This window comes from Mobula hypostoma, chromosome 18 (genome assembly GCF_963921235.1).
Source record: "Mobula hypostoma chromosome 18, sMobHyp1.1, whole genome shotgun sequence".
NCBI lineage: Eukaryota > Metazoa > Chordata > Chondrichthyes > Myliobatiformes > Myliobatidae > Mobula > Mobula hypostoma.
This window is the reverse complement of record NC_086114.1, coordinates 1,130,880-1,157,341: the sequence shown is the minus strand read 5'-3', so window position 1 is coordinate 1,157,341 and position 26,462 is coordinate 1,130,880. Positions and strand designations below refer to the sequence as shown.

At 47.1% G+C, this 26,462-nt stretch overlaps 1 protein-coding gene across 2 annotated transcripts; it reads left to right on the top strand.

Annotated features, from left to right (window-relative positions):
* Positions 1-25,688, top strand: dusp13a (dual specificity phosphatase 13a). 2 transcript variants are annotated; one of them, XM_063070291.1, is made up of 5 exons: positions 1-320; positions 14,648-14,812; positions 18,629-18,849; positions 20,865-20,971; positions 25,520-25,688. In XM_063070291.1, exons 2-5 carry the CDS (start codon positions 14,649-14,651, stop codon positions 25,637-25,639), a joined length of 612 nt encoding a protein of 203 aa, XP_062926361.1. In that variant the 5' UTR covers positions 1-320; position 14,648; the 3' UTR covers positions 25,640-25,688. The 2 variants fall into 2 exon arrangements, with proteins under 2 accessions (XP_062926361.1, XP_062926362.1); XM_063070292.1 differs by lacking the exon at positions 25,520-25,688 and having other exon boundaries at positions 12-320; positions 20,865-21,543.
* Positions 25,689-26,462: the final 774 nt, after the last annotated feature.

The following is a 26,462-nucleotide window of genomic DNA, read 5'->3' as shown; positions in this document are numbered from 1 at the left end:
AGTTTCGGTGTCATTTTTAAAAAACTGGCTGGTGTCTGAGTCCTCCTTGAACCACAGTATGATTTACTTTTCTATCCAAATGTGGAGTGCAAGGATGGAATTAGTAATGATCAACTGAGTGGGTTGTTGGTTAACTTGCCGTTGGTTACACTCCTCTGCTGTTTGAGCCAGTGACAGGCAGCTCGTGACCGGTCTGTCAATTCCAGATGAGGACCACCCCGAGCAGGATTCAGTAACTTGACCAGCAAGTCATTTCCCACAACTTCTTAGCTGATGAACAGGAAAGAACTGGACCTTAACACATAGTCCGACATAGGAGGGTAAGTAGAAAAAGACTGTACTCTGTACTGGGGCAGAGACCTTGTTTAATGTTGATGTCTGGCAGAACAATAATTTGGCATTCCGGCAGCTGATTCCAGTGTGGGACAGTAATGTAGTCATTTGATCAACATTGGCAGGAGATTGGGACATTTCTCAGAGCCTAATGACCGCTGATAAACTGTTATAGTTATAGAACTTGGGACAGTACAGCACAGTGCAGGCCATTCAGCCCATATTAGTATGTTACCAGTCTGCACACCACATGTTCCTTACAGGTGCCTGACAAAAGATTAGGTCCTTGGCTCCATAGTTGGGACTGATGATCTGGGACATTGGCGGAATGCAAATTCACATCTGAGAGTTAATGTGAGGTCCTGTTGTAACTCTCTCACTCCGAGAATGGAGCTTTAAGCAAGGCCCTGAGTCAGGGTCTTGAGCTGTGTGCAAAAAGAACAGGGAAGCATTTCCTCTGGTCTGAGAATTAAATCATTTGTAAGCCTCAATGACCGATATCCACTGATAACATGGTGAAAGGTTTCAGCCCGAAATGTCCCCAGATTGTTATCTCTATAGATGCTGCCTGACCTGCTTTCTATGTGTGTTGCTCCTCACTAATATCCACGCTACTGGCCAAAGACTCTGAAAGGTACACTCATCTGAGGAATTGAAGGTAAATCTTCAATGCAGTGAAGTTTAGTCACAAATTGGAATCATTTCCATAAGTAATAATTAAACACGTTTATAAATGTATGAAATTTACTCAACATTGAAATTGAGCATTAGATTGCTTTAGCACGTTTATTTTTATGTGTGTGGCATTTAACATCACAGGGCACCTTGGCTACAAGTCACTTTTTACTTTTGGATCAGCCTTCTAAGGTTTCTCAGTTTATAAATAGAAGCTGCGGCAGATTCCAATCACGGCTCTGGTTCTGTGCCCAGACTGAATCAAAGCTCAGACCTGGATGTCCATCATCCAGAACAATACAGACTCCTACCAGGACTGACACTGTGTTTAGCAAGCGCCCTCACCTGCCTTAAAATACCCCAGACCACGATGCCATCAGCATGAAAAGTGGGAATTACAGAGAGGAGAAAGGATGGCCAGGTAAAGGTGTATGCCTCTCACTGATCCACACAGCAGTAATGACCGGTCCTGTTTCATACCCCTCCTGACAGTCCCTGCCCTTATCCCCAGAGAATGTGACCATCATGACGATTATCAGAATCTGCAGTTAATATGCAAAAAGATAGGTCTGGTCCACAGAGAAAGGCTCATTTTTATGGTATCAAAATTGATCTGGCAAGTGTAGATTGGGACAGGCTGCTCTCTGGCAAAAGTGTACTTGGTAAGTGAGAGGTCTTCAAAAGTGAACTTTTGGGAGTACAAAGCTTATACGTGCCTATTGCAATCAAAGGTAAAGATAACAAGTGTGGGGACCCTTGGTTTTCAAGAGAGATTGAAGCCCTTGTTAAAGAAAAAAAGGAGATGCAGATTGGAACAACCCCGTCCCATTGTAGTCTCCGTTGTTTAGACATAATACGCTGGTTTTGAATCAAACTATTGCACCCTCCATTGTATGAGAAACTCAATCATACTGTGATCACTCTTCCCAAGAGGATCTCTAACTACAAGATCACTAATTTTACCTGTCTCTTTACTCCACTCTTACTTTTCTCTTTTTAGAAACACAGAAACATAGAAAACCCACAGCACAATACAGGCCCTTCGGCCCACAAAGCTGCGCCGAACATGTCCCTACTTTAGAACTACCTAGGGTTACCCATAGCCCTCTATTTTTCGAAACTCCATGTATCCATCCAGGAGTCTCTTAAAAGACCCGATCATTTCTGCCTCCACCACGGCCGGCAGCCCATTCCACACACTCACCACTCTCTGCGTAAAAAAACTTACCCCTGACATCTCCTCTGTACCTACCTCCAAGCAGCTTAAAATTATGCCGTCTCGTGTTAGCCATTTCAGCCCTGGGGAAAAGCCTCTGACTATCCACACGATCAATGCCTCTCATCATCTTGTACACCTCTATCAGGTCACCTCTCATCCTCCGTCGCTACAAGGAGAAAAGGCCAAGTTCACTCAACCTATTCTCATAAGGCATGCTTCCCAATCCAGGCAACATCCTTGTAAATCTCCTCTGCACCCTTTCTATGGCTTCCACATCCTTCCTGTAGTGAGGTGACCAGAACTGAGCACAGTACTCCAAGTGGGGTCTGACCAGGGTCCTATATAGCTGCAACATTACCTCTCGGCTCCTAAACTCAAACCCACGATTGATGAAGGCCAATACACCGTATGTTTTCTTGACCACAGAGTCAATCTGCGCAGCAGCTTTGAGTGTCCTATGGACTCAGACCCCAAGATCCCTCTGATCCTCCACACTGCCAAGAGTCTTGCCATTAATGCTATACTATTTTTTATATTTTGCTTTTCCTTTATCTTTATAAAGAAAATTATAAAGAAAAGAGAGGAACGGGCAGGAGGTTCTGTTAGCCTGACAGAGATACCCGCATGGTGTGTTGCCTCCCAGATGCCAGGGTATGGGATGTCTCGGATCAGGTGCAGAGTATTCTGAAGGGAGAGGGTGAACAGCCAGAAGTCTTGATACACATTGGTACCAGTGACATAGGTAGAAAAAGAGAGGAGATCCTGAAGAGAGAATTCAGGGAGTTGGGTAGGAAGCTGAAAAGCAGGACCTTCAGGGTAGTAATCACAGAATTGCTGCCTGTGGCACGTGCTAGCGAGCGCAAGAATAGCATGATCAGTCATATTAATGCGTGGCTGAGAGACTGGTGTAGGGGGCAGGGCTTTGGGTTCCTGGATCACTGGGGCCTCTTCTGAGGGAGTAATGACCTGTACAAAAAGGACGGGTTACATCTGAACCCAAAGGGGTTCAATATCCTAGCAGGCAGGTTTATTATAGCTGTTAGGGAGGGTTTAAACTAATTTGGCAGGGAGATGGGAACCGGAGTGAGATGGCTGAGGAAGGGGAAAACAGAAATAAATCAAAGATAGCATGCAACAGAGACAATAGAAAGGACAAGCAGGAGATGAGGCATCATCACAGTCAGATTTTGTTATGTTTATGAAGGAACAGATTGATCTCTTCTTTTCAACTAATATTATGGAAGAAATTTCCAACGGGACAGTATGGGACACTTTTAAAGCATATATCTGTGGACAGATTATTTCTTATTCTGTTGGTTTGAAAAAACGTACAGTATTAAGAATGAAACACTTCTGTTGGTTGATAAAATTAAAGAAATTGGTAAGAAATATTCTATTGCTCTTAGTAAGGAGCTTTATAAACAGAGAGTCGAACTTCAAATGAAACACAATTTATTATTAACATCCTCGATTGAAAATCAATTCATGAAAACCAGAAGTGAGTTTTATATACATAGTGACAAATCGGGTAAATTATTCACTAATCAATTGAAAACTGCTTTGGTTAAATGTCAAATTATCAAGATTCATAAACATGATGACACCTTGACAGTTAATCATGACGAGATAAACAAATCTTTTCAAGAATTTTATACCTCCTTATACCACTCTGAATTTCCTCACTATCCCAACACTATGCATGACTTTTTAAGGAAATTGAATTTTCTGAAATTATCACCCGAAGAATATTTAACACTAGAAACTCCTTTTGCGTATGAAGAAATAACAGCTGTTATTTCCTCAATGAATTCCGGCAAAGCACCTGGTCCAGTGGAATAAGTTTTTTTCTTCTATTCTTTCTCCTTGGTTGTCTGGAGTTTTTAAAGAAGCGATCAGATTAGGTAAATTACCACAATCATTTTATGGAGCAAATGGTGAGAAAATACAAGAAACTGAGGTGCAAAGGGACTTGAGAGTTCTTGTGCAGGAATCCCTAAAAGTTAATTTGTAGTTTTTTGTGGTGATGAAGGCAAATGCAACAAAACCTTAAGACCATAAGACATAGGAGCAGAATTAGGCCATTTGGCCCATCGAGTCTGCTCCACCATAAAATCATGGCTGATCATTTTTTGCCCTCCTCAGCCCCATTCCCTGTCCTCCCTGTAACCTTTAATGCCAAGGCCAATCAAGAACCTTTCAATCTCTGCCTTAAATACACCCAACGACCTGGCCTCCACAGCTGCCTGTGGTAATAAATTCCACAAATTCACCACCCTCTGGCTAAAGAAATTTCTCTGCATCTGTTTTAAGTGGACGCCCCTCTATCCTGAGGCTGTGCCCTCTTGTCCTAGACTCTCCCACCATCGTCTAGGCCTTTCAACATTCAAAAGGTTTCAATGAGATCCCTCCCATCCTTCTAAATTCCAGTCATCAAACATTCCTCATATGATAACCCTTTCAGTCCCAGAATCATCCCTGTCAACCACCTCTGGACCCAGTCCAATGCCAGCACATCTTTTCTTAGATGAGGAGCCTAAAACTGTTCACAATACTCAAGGTGAGGCCTCACCAGCACCTTATAAAGCTTCAACATCACGTCGCTGCTCTTGTATTCTAGACCTCTTGAAATACATTTGCCTTCCTTACCATTGACCCTACTTGCAATTTAACGTTTAGGGTGTTCTGAACAAGAACTCCCAAGTCCCTTTGGATCTCAGAGTTTTGGATTTTGTCCCCATTTAGAAAATAGTCCATACATTTATTTCTACTACCAAACTGCATGACCATGCATTTTCCAACATTGTATTTCATTTGCCTCCCTATTGCTCATTCTCCCAATCTGTCCAAATCATTCTGCATCCTACCAGTTTCCTCAACACTACCTGCCCCTCCACCAATCTTCATATCATCTGCAAACTTGGCAACAAAGCCATCTATTCCATCATCTAAATCATTGATATACAGCATAAAAAGAAGCAGTCCCAACACTGACCCCTGTGGAACACCTCTAGACACTGGCAGCCAACCAGAAAAGGGTCCTTTTATTCCCACTCGCTGCCTTCTTCCAATCAGCCAATGCTCTAACCATGCCAGTAATTTCCCTGTAATACCATGGGCTCTTAACTTGGTAAGCAGCCTCATTTTCAAGGGCCTTCTGAAAGTCCAAATATACAACATCCACTGCATCCCTTTTATCTATCTTACATGTAATCTCCTCAAAGAATTCCAACAGGTTCGTCAGGCAAGATTTTCCCTTATGGAAATTATGCTGACTTCGTCCTATCTTGTCATGTGTCACAAGTACTCCACAACCTCATCCTTAACAATTGATTCCAACATTTTCCCAACCACTGAGGTCAGGCTAACTGGTCTATAATTTCTTTTCTGCAGCCTCCTTCCTTTCTTAAAGAGTGGAGCGACATTTGCAATTCTCCAGACCTCTGGCACCATGCCAGAGTCCAATGATTTTTGAAAGATCATTGCTAACGCCTCCACAATCTCTACTGCTGTCTCTTTCAAAACCCTAGGGTACAGCTCATCTGGTCCGGGTGGCTTATGAACCCTTAGGTCTTTCAGCTTTTTGAGCACCTTCTCGTTTATAACAGTAACTGCACCCACTTCTCTTCCTTCACACACTACAACACCAGGCATATTGCTGGTATCTTCCACAGTGAAGACTGATGCAAAATACTCGTTTAGTTTATCTGCCATTTTCTTATCCCCTCTTATTATTTCTCAGGCCTCATTTTCTAGCTGTCCTATATCCACTCTTATCTCTTTTTTTTACACACTTGTAAAAGCTTTTACTATCCACTTTGATATTTATTATTTGTTAGCTTGCTTTCATATTTCATCTTTTCCCTTCTAATGACTCTTCTAGTTTCTCTCTGTAGGTGTTTAAAAGCTTCCCAATCCTTGGTCTTCTCAATATTTTTTGCTATGTTTTATGCCCTTTCCTTTGCTTTTACATCAGCTTTGACTTCCCTTGTCAGTGACGATTGTACCATTTTGCCATTTGCGTATTTCTTTGTTTTTGGAATACATCTGTCCTGCACCTTCCTCATTTTCCCCAGAAACTCACACCATTGCTGCTCTGCTGTCATCCCTGCCAGCATCTCCTTCCAATTTACTTTGGTCAACTCTTTAAATTCCCTAATCACCTCAAATTCATTACATAACACCCAATCCAATATAGATGATCCCCTTGTAGGCTCAAAGGCAAACTGCTGTAAAAAACCATCTCATAGGCATTCAATGAATTTCCTCTGTTGAGACCTATTACCATCCTGATTTCTCCAATCAACCTGTGTGTTAAAATGTCCCATGACAATCATCACATTGCCCTTTTCTATTTCCTGTTGTAATCTGTGGTCCACATCCCAGATACTGTTGGGAGGCCTGTATATAACTGCCATCAGGGTCCTTTTACCCTTGCAGTTTCTTAAAACTCAACATACAAAGATTCAACATCTTCCGATCCTATGTCACATAGAGAAACATAGAAAACCCACAGCACAGTACAGGCCCTTCGGCCCACAATGCTGTGCCGAATATGTACTTACCCTTAGAAATTACCTAGGGTTACCCATAGCCCTCTATTTTTCTAAGTTCCATGTACCAATCCAGGAGACTCTTAAAAAACCCTATCGTATACACCTCAACCACCGTCACCGGCAGCCCATTCCACGCACTCACCACTCTACATAAAAAATTTACCCCTGACATCTCCTCTGTACCTACTTCCAAGCACCTTAAAACTGTGCCCTCTTGTGCTAGCCATTTCAGCCCTGGGAAAAAGCCTCTGACTATCCACACGATCAATGCCTCTCATCATCTTATACACCTCTCATCCTCTGTTGCGCCAAGGAAAAAAGGCCAAGTTCACTCAACCTATTCTCATAAGGCATGCTCCCCAAACCAGGCAACATCCTTGTAAATCTCCTCTGCACCCTTTCTATGGTTTCCACATCCTTCCTGTAGTGAGGTGACTAGAACTGAGCACAGTACTCCAAGTGGGGTCTGGCCAGGGTCCTATATAGCTGCAACATTACCTCTCGGCTCCTAAACTCAAACCCACGATTGATGAAGGCCAATTCATTGTATGCTTTCTTAACCACAGAGTCAACCTGCACAGCAGCTTTGAGTGTCCTATGGACTCGGATCCCAAGATCTCTCTGATCCTCCACACTGCCAGGAGTCTTACCATTAATACTATATTCTGCCATCATATTTGACCTACCAAAATGAACCACCTCACGCTTATCTGGGTTGAACTCCATCTGCCACTTCTCAGCCCAGTTTTACTTCCTATCAATGTCCTGCTGTAACCTCTGACAGCCCTCCACACTATCCACAACACCCCCAGCCTTTGTGTCATCAGCAAATTTACTAACCCATCCCTCCACTTCCTCATCCTGGTCATTTATAAAAATCACGAAGAGTAGGGGTCCCACAAATCATCTTTCTACTGATCTGATGCCATTGTTTACCAGCAGAGCCATGCTATCCCCACTGCCAACCTCCCTGCCCCTCCAATATAACGTGTAACCTTGAACATTCAGCTCCCAACTACAACCATCCTTCAGCCATGATTCAGTGATGGCTACAACATCATACCTTTAATAGTGAAACAAGATTATTCTCCTTATCTTTTTATAATCCGTGCATTGAGAAAAAACACTTTGAGTACTGTATTTGTTACCCTTTTTGATTCTGCATCTCTAATGCACTAATACTCACCCTGCTGGCTGCAATTTTGTCCTATCATCTGCCTGCCCTTCCTGACGGTCTGACTGCACGCTAGTTTTGCTTTTTTAACCATCCGTCCTATCCTGAGTCCCTTCACTCCAGTTCCCACTCCCACCACCCACCAAATTAGTTTAAACCCTCCCCAACAGCTCTAACAAACCTGCCTACAAGAATGTTGGCCCCCCCCCCTTGGGTTTAGGTGCAACCCATCACTTTTGAACAGGTCATACCTCCCCCAGAAGAGATACCGATGATCCAAGAACCTGAAGCCCTGCCCCCTGCACCAGCTTCTCAGCCACGCATTTATCTGCCAAATCATCCCATTTCTATCTTCATTGGCATGTGGCACAGGTAGCAATAAAGAAATTACTACCCTGGAGGTCCTGTTTCTCAGCTTTCTATCCAGCTCGCCAAATTCTCTTTTCAGGACCTCATTGCTTTTCCTTCCTATTACATTGGTACCAATATGTACCAAGACATCTGGATGCATCCCTCCCTCTCCAAAATGCTGTGGACATGATCTGAGACATCCCTGACCCTGGTACCTGGGAGGCAACATATCATCCGGGTGTCCCATTCACGTCCACAGAATCTCCTGTCTGTTCCCTTCACTACTGAGTCCCCTATCACTACTGCTCCCTTCTTCTCTCTCTTTCCCTTCTGCACCACGGACCCACACTCAGTGCCTGTAACCCAATTGCCATGGCATTCCCCTGGAAGGTCAACCCCACAACAGTATCCAAAATGGTACACTAATTATTGAAGGGAATGGCCACAGTGATGCTCTGTGCTAACTGCCTATTCACCGTCCCATTCCTTTACCCGGCAGTCACCCAACAGCTTGCCTCCTGCAACTTAGGGGTGACAACTTCCCTGTAACTCTGATTGATGAGCTCCTCACTCTCCTGTACAAGCTGAAGGTCATCCAGTTGCTGCTCCAGATCCCTAACCCGGTCTTCAAGGAGCTGCAGCCGGATGCACTTCATGCAGACGTAGTTCCCTGGGTCTCCCAGTTCTCCAACGTCTAGCATGAAGAGCACACAACAGCCATTTACTGCATTAGGCAGTAAGGAAGAGAAACGGGAACCTTAACAGAAGATTTCCCTGAGCCAACGCCTCTTCCAAGCTGAAGCCTCCTTTTAGCCAAAGCCTGACACTCCCACTCTCACACTGACCCACTCCCAGCAATGGGCCTCCCCACTTGTCCCTTCTGTACTTTTGTCTAATTTGCTGTGGTCTGCTTCCCACTGCTGATTGGGCCGCCAGAATGAGCTTGGACGCCTGCAAAGCTCTCCTTTTAAACAAGCATTGCGGACCTGCAAGAAACCTCATCACCGTGCTCTGCCCACACCGCTGACTGGACCACCAGAATGCCATATTAGCATTCATTTCAAGGGATCTAGAATATAAAAGCAAGGATTAAGGCTACAGAAGGACTTAGATTAGGAGATTGGGCAAATAAATGGCAGATGGAAAACAGTGTTGGGAAGTGTATGGTCATGCACTTTGGTAGAAGAAATAAAAGGGTTGACTATTTTCTAAGTGAAAAGAAAATACAAACAATTGAGTAACAAAGGGACTTGGGAGTCCTTGTGCAGGATTCCCTAAAGGTTAATTTGCAGGTTGAGTCTGTGGTGAGGCCGGGATGTAATGTTGAGACTTTATAAAGCACTGGTGAGGCCTCACCTGGAGTATTGTGAACAGTTTGGGGCCCCTTATCTTAGAAAGGATGTGCTGAAACTGGAGAGAGTTCAAAGAAGTTTCACAAAAGTGATTCCAGGATTGAATGGCTAGTCATAAAAAGAGCATTTGATGGCTCTGGCCTGTATTCACTAGAATTCAGAAGAATACATGGTGGCCTCAAGGAAACCTATTGGATGTTGAACGGCCACAGTGGATGTGGAGAGGATGTTTCCTATGGAGGGTGAGTCCAAAGGACACAGCCTCAGAATAGAGTGGTGTCATTTTAGAACAGAGATTAGGAGGAATTTCTTTAGCCAGAGAGTGGTGAATCTGTGGAATTCTTTGCCAGAGACAGTTGTGGAGGCCAAGTCTTTATGTATACTTAAGGCAGAGGTTGATAGAGTCTTGATTGGTCAGGGCATGAAAGGATACGGGGAGAAGACAGGAGACTGGAGCTTGGAGGAAAATTGGATCAACTATGATGAACTGGTGGAGCAGACTTAATGGTCCAAGTGACCAAATTCAGCTCCTATATATTATAAGATGTTGGTGAGGCCTTATTTGGAGTATTGTGTGCAGCTTTGGTCAACTAGATTAGAATAGAATCGGCAGGAGGAGAGAAAGCAGAGCGCCGCGCATGCGTAGCCCTCCGGTGAAAAATGATATCGTATCCATTAAGTAGGGGCTGTGGACAATTCTGGTTTGATGGAGATGGAAGTGAAAACATAGAGGAACATCTGGAAAAATTTCTGAAACGCTCGTTCGCTGCTGTCGTTACTGCGTGGTCAGGAATCTTTCAGAGGGAAGGCCTCAAAATCCCTGGCTTTGCCTGCTGTTGGCAACTGAGATGGAGATCAAATTGCTGGGATAGAGCTGGCACTCAGTACTCAGTGTTGGAGAGCTGATCGGAGGCTCGAAGTTTTTGGACGACTCAGAGTCGGACCGTGGTCGGGCATGGCAGGGAGAGTTTTTCTTCCTTCTCCCGTCTGTGTGAGATGTGGGACATTTGAGAGACTTTGAACTTTTACTGTGCTCATGGACTTCTTCATCAAGTTATGGTATTGTTGCACTGTTGTAACTATACATTATAATTATGTGGTTTTGTCAGGTTTTTTTCAGTCTTGGTCTGTCCTGTGTTTTGTGATATCACACCAGAAGAAATATTGTATCATTTCTTAATGCATGCATTAATAAAAGAGGACTGCATGTCTTCATAATCTAATCTAGATTAAGGTAGGTGGATGGCAGAGGGGAGAATGAAAGATGTAAATAAGGTTGAAAGAGTACAGAGAAAATTTACAAGGAAGTTGCCAGGTATGGAAGACCCAAGCTGAAAGGAAAGATTGAAAAGGTTAGGACTTTATTCATTACAATGTAGAAGATTGAGAGAAGATTTGATGCAGGTATACAAAATTATGTGGGGTATAGATAGGATGAGTGCTGGCAGGTTGTTTCCACTGAGGTTCAGTGGGACTACAACCAGAGGTCATGGTTCGAGGATGAAAGGTGAAAGTTTAAGTGAACCATGAGGGAAAATATTTTTACTCAAAGGGTCATGAGAGTGTGGAACAAGTTGCCAACACTAATGGTGCATGTGAGCTCAATTTCAACATTTAAACTAAGTTTGGATAGATACATGGACGGTAAAGGTATGGAAGGATATGGATCTGATGCAGGTTGATGGGAGTAGGCAGTTTAAATGGTTTTGGCATGGACTAGATGGGCTGAAGGGCCTGCTTCTGTACTGTACTTTTCCATGACTCTATCATTCTATGATTTACTCCCTTCCACCCCCATCCCCCCAGCGAAGGGTTAAATTTGCCCATTGGTTCCTTGGCCTGAACATGCAAGATGGAGATATCCACTGACTTCCAAAGTGAGGGTTACCCCTTCCTGCTCAAACCCTTTCCCCATACTCAACGCAACTGAGTCAAAACTACCTCTGATCAATGTACCGAGACATGCTGAGACATGGGACAGGCAGCTTCACCTTCAGTGATTACAAATCCTCAATGGTCCCAGTTTTGTACAGCAGGTGCATTGACCTGCTTTCTCCACACTGGCCATGATTCCCATCTGCAATGATCTCTTTTTCCTGCTTTGGGCTTATAAACCCTCTACGGTCCAGACACCTTATCATTGTTGTAATTGTACCCACATCTACCATCTCCCCTGGCAACTTGTTCCATTCAGCACCCTCTGCATAGAAAAGGTGCCTCTCAAATCTCTTCACATTTCTCACCTTTCAACTTAAACTTGTGCCCTCCTGTTCTACACCCACTTGTCCTGGGAAAAAAGACTCTTGCCATCTGTCCCTCAAAACTTCATAGATCTCTAAAGTCATAAAGCCATAGAACACTATAGTACAGAAACAAACCCTTCAGCCCATCTAGTTCATGCTGACCTGGTCTTTTGCCTATTCCCATCTGCATGCACGCGGATCACAGCCCTCCAAACCCCTCTTATCCATGTGCCTATCCAAACCTCTCTTCAATGGAGATACCATTTCATTGACTCTTCACTCAGCTCCAGAACATCTAGACAGTAAAGATGCAGACATCAGGATACTCTTACACTGACTACAGCTCGACATTCAACACTATCATCCCATCAAAACTAATCAATAAGCTCCAAGCCTTAAGCCTCAACATCTCCTTGTGCAACTGGATCCTCCATTTTCTCAGTTGAAGACCGCAGTCAGTTTGAATTGGAAACATTAGCTCCACAATCTCCAACTGCACATGTGCACCACAATGTTGTGTACTTAGCTTCCTGCTCTACTCACCTTATATATATGACTGGAAGTCTAAGCACAGCTCCAATATCATATTTAAGATATTTAAGAGGAGAGGGGATCATATTTATTTGCTGATGACACCACCATCATTGGTTGAATCAAAAGATTAGATTAGATTAAGAGAACACGCAGTCCTCTTTTATTGTTATTTAGTAATGCATGCATTAAGAAATGATACAATATTGCTCCGGTGTGATATCACAGAAACACAGGACAAACCAAGACTGAAAAACTAACAAAACCACTGTAATTATAACATATAGTTACAACAGTGCAACAATACCATAACCCGATGAAGTCTATGGCACAGTTAGAAAAGTTCAAAGTCTCTCGAAAGTCCCACATCTCACACAGACGGGAGAAGGAAGAAAACTCTCCCCGCCATGCCCGACCACCGTCCGACTCTGAGTCGTCCGAAAACGTCGAGCTTTGATCAGCCTTCTGACACCGAGTACTGAGCACCATCTCTATCCGAATGCCTCGACCCCAGCCTCGGTCGCCAGCAGCAGGCAAAGCCAGGGATTTTGGTGCCTTCCCTCCAGAGATTCTCGATCGCACAGTAACAACGGCAGCAAAACCAGGAATTTCAGAATTTCTCCAGATGTTCCTCTGCTTCTCACGTCTGTCTTCATCAAATCGGATTTGTCCAGGGCCCCTATTTAACAGATACGATATCATTTCATCAAAGTGGTGATGAATCAGCATCACCTGGACAACACAAACACCTGTCAGGATGCTGTTCATCGACTATAGCTCAGCATTTAATACCATCATTCCCACAATCCTGATTGAGAAGTTCAAGAACCTGGGCCTCTGTACCTCCCTCTGCAATTGGATCCTCGACTTCCTAACTGGAAGACCACAATCTGTGTGGATTGGTGATAACATATCCTCCTCGTTGATGATCTACACTGGTGCACCTCAGGGTTGTGTGTTTAACCCACTGCTCTACTCTCTATATACACATGACTGTGTGGCTAGGCATAGCTCAAATACCATCTATAAATGTGCTGACAATACAACCATTGTTGGTAGAATCTCAGGTGGTGACGAGAGGGTGTACAGGAATGAGATATGCCAACTAGTGGAATGGTGCCGCAGTAACAACCTGGCACTCAACATCAGTAAGACGAAAGAGTTGATTGTGGACTTCAGGAAGGGTAAGATGAAGGAACACATACCAATCCTCATAGAGGGATCAGAAGTGGAGAGAGTGAGTAGCTTCAAGCTCCTGGGTGTCAAAATCTCTGAGGATCTAACCTGGTCCCAACATATTGATATCATAAAGAAGGCAAGGCAGCTGCTATACTTCATTAGGAGTTTGAAGAGGTTTGGCATGTCAACAAATACACTCAAAAACTTCTATAGATATACCATGGAGACCATTCTGACAGACTGCATCATTGTCTGGAATGGAGGGGCTACTGCACAGGACCGAAAGAAGCTGCAGAAGGTTGTAAATCTAGTCAGCTCCAGCTTGGGTACCAGCCTACAGAGTACCCAGGACATCTTCTAGGAGCGGTGTCTCAGAAAGGCAGCATCCATTATTAAGAACCTCCAGCACCCAGGACATGCCCTTTTCTCACTGATATCATCAGGTAGGAGGTACAGAAGCCTGAAGGCACACACTCAGCGATTCAGGAACAGCTTCTTCCCTTCTGCCATCCGATTTCTAAATGGACATTGAACTCTTAGACACAACTTTCCTTTTTTTTAATACACAGTATTTCTGTTTTTGCATGTTTTTTAATCTATTCAATATACATATACTGTAATTGATGTATGTATTTTTTTATTATTATTATTTCTATTTAGTTTTTTTTCTTCTATATTATGTATTGCATTGAACTGCTGCTGCTAAGTTAATAAATTTCATGACGCATGCCGGTGATAGTAAACCGGATTCTGATACTGATGTGGGAGAGAGACTGAAAATCTGGCTGAGTGATGACATAACAACTTCTTACGTAATGACAGCCCACAAAAAAGGGAATCTCAGTGTAGTATATGGTGACATACACATACTTTGACAACAAATTTGAAATTGAACTTGATATACTACCTTGAGACTCATTTTCTTGCAGGCATTTACAGAAAATGAAGAAATACAGTAAAATTTATGAAAAGCTCTGCATAAATATGTGTTTTACGTTTTACAGCATGAGGAAGTGATGTTACTCTCTGTGTTTCAGCATGGAAAGAGCGTCCCAAACACTTACACCTCACTACGGTGTACGGAGTACAAATGAAGATGACTATGAGCCTCCGACCATGTCTGAACTTCAGCAGTGTCTCTGGACCAGAGCGTCCTCGGGAAATGTGGACCAAGTTTGGCCGAACCTTCACCTGGGAGATGCGTAAGATCCCTTCTTTCACCTGAGAGCCTGGGGAGTGGTTACTGGTGGCAAATGCTCAGATCCGCACAATGCCACTAGTACTGGCACAATTGCTATTTCAACCATCTAACTTCCTTACGTCAGCTGGTGGCCACCTTAAAGGAACTGAGGATCGTGGAGGCGAATATAATAATGTGGGGAGCAGAATGTGGGAACGTGGGCGGGAGAGGAGACAACAGCAGAGTGTGGGAACGTGGGCAGGGAATGGGAGACAGGAGCGGAGTGTGGGAACATGGGCAGGAGAGGAGACAGGAGCGGAGTGTGGGAACGTGGGCAGGGAATGGGAGACAGGAGCGGAGAGTGGGAACGTGGGCAGGGAATGGGAGACAGGAGTGGAGCGTGGGAACGTGGGCAGGGAATGGGAGACGGGAGCAGAGTGTGGGAACGTGGGCAGGGAATGGGAGACGGGAGCAGAGTGTGGGAACGTGGGCAGGGAATGGGAGACAGGAGCGGAGTGTGGGAACATGGGCAGGAGAGGAGACAGGAGCGGAGTGTGGGAATGTGGGCAGGGAATGGGAGACAGGAGCGGAGTGTGGGAACGTGGGCAGGGAATGGGAGACAGGAGCGGAGTGTGGGAACGTGGGCAGGGAATGGGAGACAGGAGCGGAGTGTGGGAACGTGGGCAGGGAATGGGAGGGGAGGGGAGTATGGGAACATAAGGAGAGGTAAGTGAGAGGAGAGGGAGGCAATGAAAGGGTAGGGGAAGGGAGGGGAGTATAGGAACATAGAGAGATAGAGAGGATGGGAGGGGAGGGGAGTGTGGGAAAGTGGGGAGCAGAGGGGAAGGGAGGGGAGTGTGGGACTAGAGTAGGGAGGGGAGTCTGAAAATGTGGGGTGGGGAGCGAAGTGGAGGGAAGTGGAGAGGAGGGGCAGGGAGCAGAAGGTAGGGTAGGGGATGGGAGGGGAGGGAAGTGTCAGAACATAGGAGGTGAGGGGAGGGATGGAGAGTAGAGGGGAGGGGAGTGGAGTGGAGTGGTGGGGAGGGGAGGTGAGAGGAGGGAAAGGTAAGGGGAGCAGAGGGGAGTGTGTAAAATAGGGAAGATGAGGGGCATAGTGGAGAGTGCGGGAATGTGAGAAGGGAATGGGTGAGGTGTGACGAGGGGAAGGTAGGGAAAGAATTGGAGGGTACGGGGGGTGAGGGGAGTGGTGGGAGGCAATGGGAGGGGATGGGTGAGAGGGGGAGGGAAAGGGATGATAGTGAGATGAAGGGAGTGGAGATGATGGCAGGGGTGGAGTGAGGAGGGAAGAGGAGTGGAAATGTAGAGTGGAGGGGAGGGGAGGAGAGTGGAGTGGAGGGAAGGGATGGGAAGGGGTGGGTAGAGTGGTGTGGAAACATGGAGATGGGAGGGGACTGGAGGAGAGGCGAGGGGAATAGAGTGGACGGGAGTGGAGGAGGAGGGGAGGAGAAGAGAGTGGAGCAATTTGGACAGAGGAGGGCTGGGGATGGAGGGGTTTGTGGGAAAGTGGGGAGTGGAGGGAAAGGTCGAGAGGGGAGATGAGGGCAGTGGATGGGAGGGGAGGTGAGGGGTAGGGAGAGAATGGGATAGGAGGGGAAGGAGGAGAGTGTGGGAACGTGGGGAGGGGTTGGTGAGGAGGGAGGGTGGGGAGGGGATGGAGGGGAGGGAAGGGCTGGGGAGTGAGTGAGGGGAGGGTAGGAGTGGGGAGGGGAGGGGAAAGGAGGAGAAGTGAGTACGGGAACAAGGGACGGGAGGGAAATGAGTGAAGGTGAGGACAGAGGGGAGATCGGTGTGTAAAGGTGGGGAGGGGAGGGGAGTCTGTGAACGTGGAAAGGAGTGGAGGGACTTGCAGGGAGTGGGAGGAGTGGTCTTGGGAGGGGACAGGTGGAGAGTGTGGGAACACAGGGGTGGCGAGGGGAATGTGGGAATGTGGGGAGTGGAGGGAATGGGAGGGGAGGGGAGGCTCATGCGGGAACGTGAGGAGAGGACGGAAGGGAATGGGAGCAAAGGAAGTGTGGGAATTTGGGAAGGGAGGGGATGGGTGTGGGACAGAGGGAAGGGAATAGGAGGGGAGTGAATGTGAGGGGAGGGGAGGGGAAGGAAGGGGAGAGGAGTGAGTGTTAGGGGAGGGGAGGGGAGGGGAATGAATGTGAAGGGGGATGGGAGGGGAAGGAAGGGGAGGGGAGTGAATGTGAGGGGAGGGGATGGGAAGGGAAGGAAGGGGAGGGGAAGAAAGAGGAGGGGAGTGAATGTGAGGGGAAGGGAGGAGAAGGAAGGAGAGGGGAGTGAATGTGAGGGGAGGGGAGGGGAGTGAATGTGAGGGGAGGGGAGGGGAGGGGAGTGAATGTGAGGGGAGGGGAGAGGAGGGGAAGGAAGGGGAGGTGAAGGGAGGGGAGGGGAGTGAATGTGAGGGGAGGGGAGAGGAGGGGAAGGAAGGGGAGGGGAGTGAATGTGAGGGGAGGGGATGGGAAGGGAAGGAAGGGGAGGGGAAGAAAGAGGAGGGGAGTGAATGTGAGGGGAAGGGAGGAGAAGGAAGGGGAGGGGAGTGAATGTGAGGGGAGGGGAGGGGAGTGAATGTGAGGGGAGGGGAGGGGAGGGGAGTGAATGTGAGGGGAGGGGAGAGGAGGGGAAGGAAGGGGAGGTGAAGGGAGGGGAGGGGAGTGAATGTGAGGGGAGGGGAGAGGAGGGGAAGGAAGGGGAGGGGAGTGAATGTGAGGGGAGGGGAGGGGAAGGAAGGAGAGGCGAGTGAATGTGAGGGGAGGGGATTGGAGGGGAGTGAATGTGAGGGGAGGGGAGGGGAAGGAAGAGGAAGGGAGGGGAAGGAAGAGGAGGGGAGTGAATGTGAGGGGGATGGGAGGGGAAGGAAGGGGAGTGGAGTGAATGTGAGGGGAGGGGAGAGGAGTGAATGTGAGGGGAGGGGAGGGGAGTGAATGTGAGGGGAGGTGAAGGAAGGGGAGGGAAGGGGGAGGGAAGGGGAGTGAATGTGAGGGGAAGGGAGGGGAAGGAAGGGGAGGGGAGGGGAGTGAATGTGAGGGGAGGGGAGAGGAGGGGAAGGAAGGGGAGGTGAAGGGAGGGGACGGGAGTGAATGTGAGGGGAAGGAAGGGGAGAGCATGGGAGGGAAACGGGAACATCGGGAGGGGAAGGGAGAAGAGGGGATGGGATGGGAGGAAATGAGTGTGGAACGTGGGGAGGGGAGGGGTGGAAGGAGAGTGTGGGAACATGGGGAGAGGAGGGGTGTGGAGGGGAGTGGAGGAGTGTGAGAGCGTATTGAGGGGAGGGCAGGGGATAGTAGGGGAGTGTGGGAACATGGGAAGGGTATGGAGGAGGGAAGGGTGAGGAGGGGAAGGGAGGGGAATGGAGTGGGGAGTGGAAGGGAGTGTGGGAACGCGGGGAGGTTTGGGGACGGGAAGAGGTCGGGGGGGGGCAAAACTTGCGTGGGAAGGATATTTATATTTATATTCTTGAAATCTAAATTTTGGATTTCCAGCGTCTTGAGACGTCGAGACAAAGAAGGGAACGATCCTGAAATAGCGACTGTCTCCGCTAGGCTCAGTTGTCCCTTCAGCGCTCTCTTTATTCCTCATAATGTCCTTGGATTGACTCAGATTCCCTCCATTTCCTCCTCATATTTCATTGGTTAAAGTGGGAGAGGGTCTGTTGACTGTACCGCTAACCAGGGCCTGGGCAACCTGGTAACCAGGTTCTGCCGGGGGTTTGTGTTGGGGTGTGAGGGCGCTGATCTCTGGGAAGATGCAGTGTCAGGATGAGGGGCCGTTGTTGCTTCTACTCCGATTGAAGCTCTGGTTTAACATTCTGCAGACGGACAGCTCGGGATAAGTGGGTGCTACGGAGCCTGGGCATCACACATATCCTCAATGCGGCCCATGGCAAGTTCAACATTAACACCGGAGCCGCTTACTACAAGGACATGAACATACAATACTATGGAATTGAGGCATTCGATGCGACAGATTTCGACATGGCTCCCTTCTTCCACCCAGCTGCAAAGTTTATCAGAGCTGGCCTCAATACCGTGGGTGGTGAGTGACTGTGATGTCCTGTCGTGTCCATTGGAATCAGCCTGACACTTCTCATTTGACATTTCTGTCTGCAGCCCTCAGTCCGTACCCACAGAAGATGCGGGGCTGTGCAGACCCTTAGTCCGCACCACGAGAGATCCGTGTCTGTGCAGACCTTCAGTCCGTACCACTGGGAAATCCGTGCAGACCCTCAGTCCGTACCCCCGAGAGATTCCGTGTCTGTGCAGACCCTCAGTCCGTACCACTGTGAAATCCGTGCAGACCCTCAGTCCGTACCCCCGAGAGATTCCGTGTCTGTGCAGACCCTCAGTCCGTACCACTGGGAGATCCGTGCAGACCCTCAGTCCGTTCCCCCGGGAGATCTGTGCAGTCCCTCAGTCTTTAAACTATAAGACCATAAGAATTAGGCTATTTAGCCCATCGAGTCTGCTCCGCCATTCAATCATGACTGATCCTTCTTCCCTCCTCATCCCCATTCCCGGCCTTCTCCCTGTAACCATTGATGCCGCGTCTGATCAAGAACCTATCAATCTCTGACATAAATACACCCAATGACCTGGCCTCCACAGCTGCCTGTATTAACAAATTCCCCACCCTCTGGCTAAAGCAATTTCTCTGCATCTCTTTTTAAATGGACGGCCCTCTATGCTGAAGCTGAGCCCTCTTGACCTGGACTCCCCCGCCATGGAAACATCCTTTCAACATCTGCTCTGTCTAAGGCCTTTCAGCATTCGAAATGTTTCAGTGAGATCCCCCTCATCTTGCTAAATTCCGTTGAGTACAGGCCCAAAGTCCTTTACGTCCGGTAGGTGCGTAGTTGTGCTTGGTGTGGAGTTAAAGCATCTACTTGCCAATCTCACTCCGCACCAACGTGCTCCACAATGTACTCTCGAGAATTCAAACCACAAACTGCAACTGACACTTCCGAGACTCGGGGTGCGGGCGTTCTTCAATCACCTTCTGATTCAAAGCAGGAGCAATCTAGCTGAGCGTATAAAGGGTTTGTTGAAACAAGTGTCAACAATGATTTGGCGATATGGCCGAGCGTCTCCGTCCAGCTGCGCACTAAACAATCCGTTTGCCCGGCAAACCCTATCTGTAAAGCGCGGAAACTACGGCAACTTCTCACAACCGCAGGATAAATTCCGAGATACGCGCAGTCACATCTCTCGCATCGGCACAAGACCAGTGCAGTTCCCCGGACGCTTTCCTGCGTGTCCTGGCCGGTAGAGAGGTGCTGACTGGGGAGCTTCGCAGTTAACAGCGAGACAGTGTGAATGGTAACTCCGCAGTCACCGGCGTGGTGCAACTCCACCGTTACCCCATCGTAATCGCTCCACCGGTCACTGTGGAGTTAACCCATCGGCACCGTCACGGATCACTGTGGAATTAACCCCATCGACACCGTCACCGGTCACGTTGGAGATAACCCCATCGACACCGTCACCGGTCACTGTGGAGTTAACCCCATCGGCACCGTCACCGGTCACTGTGGAGTTAACCCCATCGACACCGTCACCGGTCACTGTGGAGTTAACACATCTGCACGACTCCGCCGGTATCAGCATCGCTCCACCAGCCAGGAAACGCAGCAAAGCGACCGTCCTCCCTCCCGCCGTGCGCCGGAGCCGCTTATGTGTTTAAACCATCAGGCATTGGAACGGAATTAAGCCATTCGGCGCCTCGACTTTGCTCCACCATTCCATCAGGGTTGATTTATTATACCTCTCACCTCACTTTCCTGCCTTCTCCCCCGTAATCTTTGACACTTTCACTAATCAACAACCTATCAACTCCTTTATAAATTTATGCAATAATTTTGGTCTCCATAGCCGACTGTGGTAAATGGCCCAGTTCTATGTTTTATGGTCTAAACTGTAAGTTTTAGAGGTTTCCACTAGGTTTGCTGAAGGAAAATGGCGCGGTGAGGAATGTGACAACAGAAATGCGCGTGATTGGAGTCGTTGGGGTCTGCTCTCGGGCGCTGACGGATCTCTGTCTCCCTCTTTCCGCAGGCAAAGTTTTCGTTCATTGTGCAATGGGGATCAGCCGGGCGGCCACTCTAGTTCTCGCCTTTCTGATGATCTGTGAGAAGATGACGCTAATCGAGGCCATTAAAACCGTAAGCGCGCACAGAAACATCTCGCCGAACTACGGCTTCCTTGGGCAGCTTCGGGAACTGGATAGAGCACTTATGAGGGAAAGGAGGGGGAGATGACCACTGACATGGTGACGTCACTGGGCCACGACCACCAGAGAACTCTCCTGAAAGGAACAAAACTTTACCAACTACCTTCTTCCAATGCATGTTAACACACCTTGTTTATCAGCACCTCGCCTCTGCTCTCACCTGAGAGAGTGTTAGTTACAGTTCCTGTCGCCGCGCTTTGATTCGGTAGCAGGAACTGGTGCTCCGGCACTTGCAGAGATTGCTCATTTGGTTGTTTTGGGGAGAAAGGAGATTCCGTGCACCTTTCCGAGAGAGAGCGGTTATTCCAAAAACACGTGGCTGGTGTCAGTGACGACATTTGAAGCTTTGCTTAGATCGGCAACACATCCCAGTGAACAGGGCACCTAACATATAATTTCTCCCAGTATTTCAAACGGTTGGTGGCAAATTAACTTGTATTATATGTTAAACTAGACGGAATAATAAAAATTACAACAAGCACCACATGTCCAACGATTTATTGTAAGTGTTTTGGTTGTTGCCAGTCGCTTTACATCCACTCTCCCAAGTTAGGACAGGTAGCGTGCTTGTCCTAGCGTGACAAAGGTGATGTTTCCGTGACTTCCAGCAACGAAAATGGATGGAAATTGACTGTCGATAAAATGAGTGTTGATATTCGCTCTGGTGTTCGGTAGATCTGGTGCAGAAACCCCAGGCGAGTTCATCGCCGCGGTTTTCTCCTGTTGAACACAGCCTCGAGGAACTTTCGGCTGCAAGGAGCTTCTTATTCTATTCCGCTCAACACGGTGACCGGTCACACCACGCAAGGTTACGGATACGACTAACTCCATCAACACTGGCGTGACCAGTTTGGTCAGCTTTCGGCTGTGAGTTAGGGTTAGAATTAGAATGGGGTGTTTGGACTTCTACATCGCAGGTGGGGTGAATAGTTCCCCGAGATAGGTGTAGGGTGATGAGAAAAACATCTTCACCACCCCACCTCCCTTCACCCTTCTCCGCTTTAAGCATGGATCGCTCCCTCTGTGGTTTCCTTGTCCATTTTGTTCTTCCAGACTATTCTCCCTCCCGGCACGTATCCCTAGAAATGCTACGTCCATTCAGGGTCCCAAACAGTCCTTCCGGATGAGGTTGTTACACTTTATCTGTGAATCTGTTGGGGGTCAGCTGTTGTATCTGGTGCTCCCGAAGCATCCTCCTTTATCTTGGCGAGACCGCTCCATCCGCAAAAAGCAGAATTTCCCAGCGGCCTACCATTTTAATTCCTATTCCCATTCCCGCTCTGACAGGACTGTCCATGGCTTCCTCGTACCAAAAGGACACCCAAAGTTCCTTCAGATACATAAAGTGTAAAAGAGAGGCGAGAATGAATATCGGATCGCTGGAAAACAATGATGGCGTGCTAGCAATAGGGACGACGAAATGGCGGATGAATTGAATAAGTATTTTGCATTAGTCTTCACTGTGGAAGACACTAGCAGTATCGTGGAAGTCCCAGGTGTCGGGGGCATGAAGTGTGTGAACTTACCATAACTAGAGGAAAGGCTCTTGGGAAACTGAAAGGTGTGAAGGTAGATAAGTCACCTGGACCAGAGTTCTGAAAGAGGAGGCTGAAGAAATCGAGGAGACATTAGTAATGATCTTTCAAGAAACACTAGATTCTGGAATCGCTCCGGACAAATGTAAAATTGCAAATGTCGCTCCACTCTTCAAGAAGGGAGAGAGGCAGAAGAAGAGAAGCTACAGGCCAGTTAGTCTGACCCCAGTAGTTGGGAAGATGTTGGAGTCGATTATTAAGGATGAGGTCTCAGGGTACTTGGAGGCACATGACAAAATAGAACGTAGTCAGCATGGTTTCCTCGTGGGAAAATATTGCCTGACAAATCTATTGAAATTCCTTGAAGAAATAACAAGCAGGATTGATGGAGGAGAATTGGTTGATGTGTACTTGGATTTTCAGAAGGCATCTGACAAGGTGCCACACATGAGGCTGCTTAACAACCTACGAGCCCATAGTATTACAGGGAAGATTCTAGCATGGATAAAGTAGTGGCTGATTGGCAGGAGGTAGAGAGTGGGAATAGAGGGAGTCTTTTCCTGCTGGCTGCTGGTGACTAGTGGTGTTCCACAGGGTTCTGTGTTGTGACCAATTATTTTTGTGCCAATGATTTGGATGATGGAATAGATGGCTTTGTTTCAAAGTTTGCAGACACTATGAAGATAGGTGGAGGGACAGTTAGTTTTGAGGAAGTAGAGAGGCTACAGAAGGACTTAGAATAGGAGAATGGACAAATAAATGGCAGATGGAATACAGTGCTGTCATGCACTTTGGTAGAAGAAATGAAAGGGTTGATTATATTCTAAGTGGAGAGAAAATACAAAAAACTGAGTTGCTAAGTGACTTGGGGGTCTTTGTGCAGGATTCCATAAAGGTTAATTTGCAAGTTGAGTCTGTGGTGAGGAAGACAAATGCAATGTTAGCATTTATTTCAAGAGGTCTAGAATATAAAAGCAAGAAGATAATGTTGAAACTTTATAAAGCACTGGTGAGGCCTCACGGAGTATCCTGAACAGGTTTGGGCCTCTTATCTTAGAAAGGATGTACTGAAACTGGAGAGGGTTCAAAGGAAATGATTCCAGAATTGAATGGTTTGTCATAAGAAGAGCATTTGCTGGTTCTGAGCCTGTATTCACTGGAATTCAGATGAATAAGAGGTGACCTCATTGAAACCTATCGAATGGTGAAAGGCCTTGACAGAGTGGATGTCGAGAGAATGTTTCCTATGATGGAAGTGGCTAAGACCAGAGGACACACTTCAGAATAGAGGGGTCCTTTTAGCCAGAGAGTGGTGAATCTGTGGAATTCTTTGCCACAGGCAGCTGTGCAGGCCAAGTCTTTATGTATATCTAAGGCAGAGGCTGATAGATTCTTGATTGTTCAATGCATAAAGGGATATGGGGAGAAGGCAGTAGATACGTGATGAGAAGAAAGTTGGATCAACCATGATGAAATGGTGGAACAGACTCAATGGGCCAAATGGTCTAATTCTGCTCCTTTATCTTATGGTCTGATGGTCTCTTCTGCCATGATGAGGTCATTCTCAGGGTGGAGGAACAACACTTCATATTCCATCCAGGTAGCCTCCATTTGATGGCATGGTCATCAATTTCTCCCACAGAAAAAAATTCTCCTCCTCTCCCCTCCTCTTCCATTCTCCACTCTGGCCTCTTATCTCTTTTCCTCACCTGCCTATCACCTCCTCCCCATGGTGCCCCCCTTCCTTCCCTTTTCCCCCTGATCCACTCTCCTATCAGATTCCTTTTTCTCCTGCCCTTTACCTTTCTCACCCAACTGGCTTCACCCATCACCTTCCAGCTTGTCCTCCTTCCCCTTCCTCCACCTTCTTATTTTGACGTCTCACCCTCCCTTTCCAGTCCTGCTGAAGTGCCCCGGCCCTGGCCCCAGCCCAAAACGTCAACTGTATCTTCCCCTCCAAGGATTCTGCCTGTCCTGGTGAGTTCCTCCAGTATCTTGTGTGTGCAGAACCTCTTGTGTTTAGTAATGAAACTGGCAACCTCCGACACCTAACACTCCATCTTAGCAGATCATAGCCAAGCTTCTCGGGTTTGGTGTTTTTGGATTTTAATGACTTTTGTCGTGTACCCCGTGATGGGAATAAAGAACCAGCAGAGATGGAAAACACTTTGGAGTCCAGTATTGCTATAAACTAATAATATTTATTAGTAACTATGCAATACAGTAATAGAAATGTAGATAAATCAAACAGGTTAGCAAGGATTTTATATATATAAGTAAGTATATCAGTAAGTGTGGAAATATATGTATGAAAAACCAAGCTTCTTTAAGTCTAGGGGTAAAAAGATACAGTCTTACGATGATGAGTAAAGTTCAGTTTAGTTCAGTTTGTGGTATTTAGTTGAGTAGTGATAGAGAGAGAGGGAGAGATTTGATTCTTCAAGTGAGCTGACGCCATCGATCTTCTCGTTGTCCTTCGAAATCCTTTAAAAGTCACCGACTGTGACTTTAACAAAGGGGACTGGTTTTCTGTGATGGAGCTATCCCCCAGGTGAAGGTGGACACATGGACAACTCCCCACCAGTCAACCCTTTTCCTCATTCCACTACAAGAGCGACTGATCGATCCGCCTGATTGATCCTCCAAAACCCAATTTTCCTGCAGGCACAACAATGCTCATTCAGTGTCCAGAACATGTGTCTGAGGTCTATCATCTGACCTCCTAAGCAGGCGAAAGTCCTTGAAGAAATATCCACAACCTGTCTTCCGTCACCGCTGCAGTGCCATCTCTCTCTCCAACTCAGCAGAAATCCAAAAGTTAACCAGTTCTTTCTCGTGCCTTAAAGTGACAGTCCAACAGTTAGTCTTTGTCTCTCTCTCTCTCTCTCTCTCTCTTTCAAAACAAGATATCGATGTTAAATAACTCTCTCTCTCTCTCTTTTCAGAAGAACAGTTGTTACGTACCCCATAACTGGGTTGCCAAACCAGCAGAAATGGATCACTCAGTTGGAGTCTGGATTACTAGAACTAAGAAAGTTTTATTAAAGAAACAAGCAACACAGTAATCGAAAGGATAATAAATGCAACAGTTCAGCAATGATAACCACACATGTGCACAGAATTAAGATAGCAGCATCAATCAAGCTCTATCGTTGTCTAGGGGTAAATGACCAAATTTCAAAGTGACTCAAAGTTCAGTCCAGTTTAGTAGTTCAGTTCGCAGTAATCGTTGCCATGGCGATGGACAACGTGGGGGGAGAGAGAGAGGGAACAGGAACAACTGATCATTCAGACACGGCTTCACTCACAGACCGGCGATATTGCTCACAAGCAACTTTTGGGCGGGTCCTTGGTGATGTCACCTGAGGTCACCGACTGTGACCCCTCCTCCAGATGCGGTCGATCCTCTGCAGTGAACCCGGCACCCAGGCAAGGGTGGACACACACCGGGTTCCCGCTGATCGTACCTTTCCACCCTGGCCGTTGTCTGATACTTCCCACGGACTCGTGAGAGGCGTACCGCTTCCAGGGTCTCGTTACCTCGGGTGGCGTGTGTCCTGCCTTAGCGAACCGGTCCCTTTTTATCCCCCTGCTGGGGTATCGCCTGTGTGTAAGGTTCAAAGGGGGGAGCCGCTCCAGACAGCTCTCTCTCCCCCGTTCCTTCATTACACATCTCCAGACGCTGCTCCATTGTTCCTTATCTCTCCTTCCCCTGAGGGCAGGTGGCAGACCACTTGTTGATGTCACTGATGCTAACCCAGGCCAGCAAACATCTTAATTTTATGTGTATTCTCGTCACACAGTTAATAGGGGTAAATGAGCACAGTTCATAGGAGTAATTCAGGACCCCGTCACACTTTGACTCCTTATATCTGAACATTTCTCTTA

What these genes read in the sequence shown, in the direction of transcription:
- dusp13a (XM_063070291.1), top strand. Translation starts at nt 14,649, where the DNA reads ATGGAAAGAGCGTCCCAAACACTTACACCTCACTACGGTGTACGGAGT. An exon ending in AACCTTCACCTGGGAGATGC is followed by an intron (nt 14,813 to 18,628) that starts GTAAGATCCCTT and finishes AACATTCTGCAG; the next exon opens with ACGGACAGCTCGGGATAAGT. An exon ending in TAATCGAGGCCATTAAAACC is followed by an intron (nt 20,972 to 25,519) that starts GTAAGCGCGCAC and finishes CTCTCTTTTCAG; the next exon opens with AAGAACAGTTGTTACGTACC.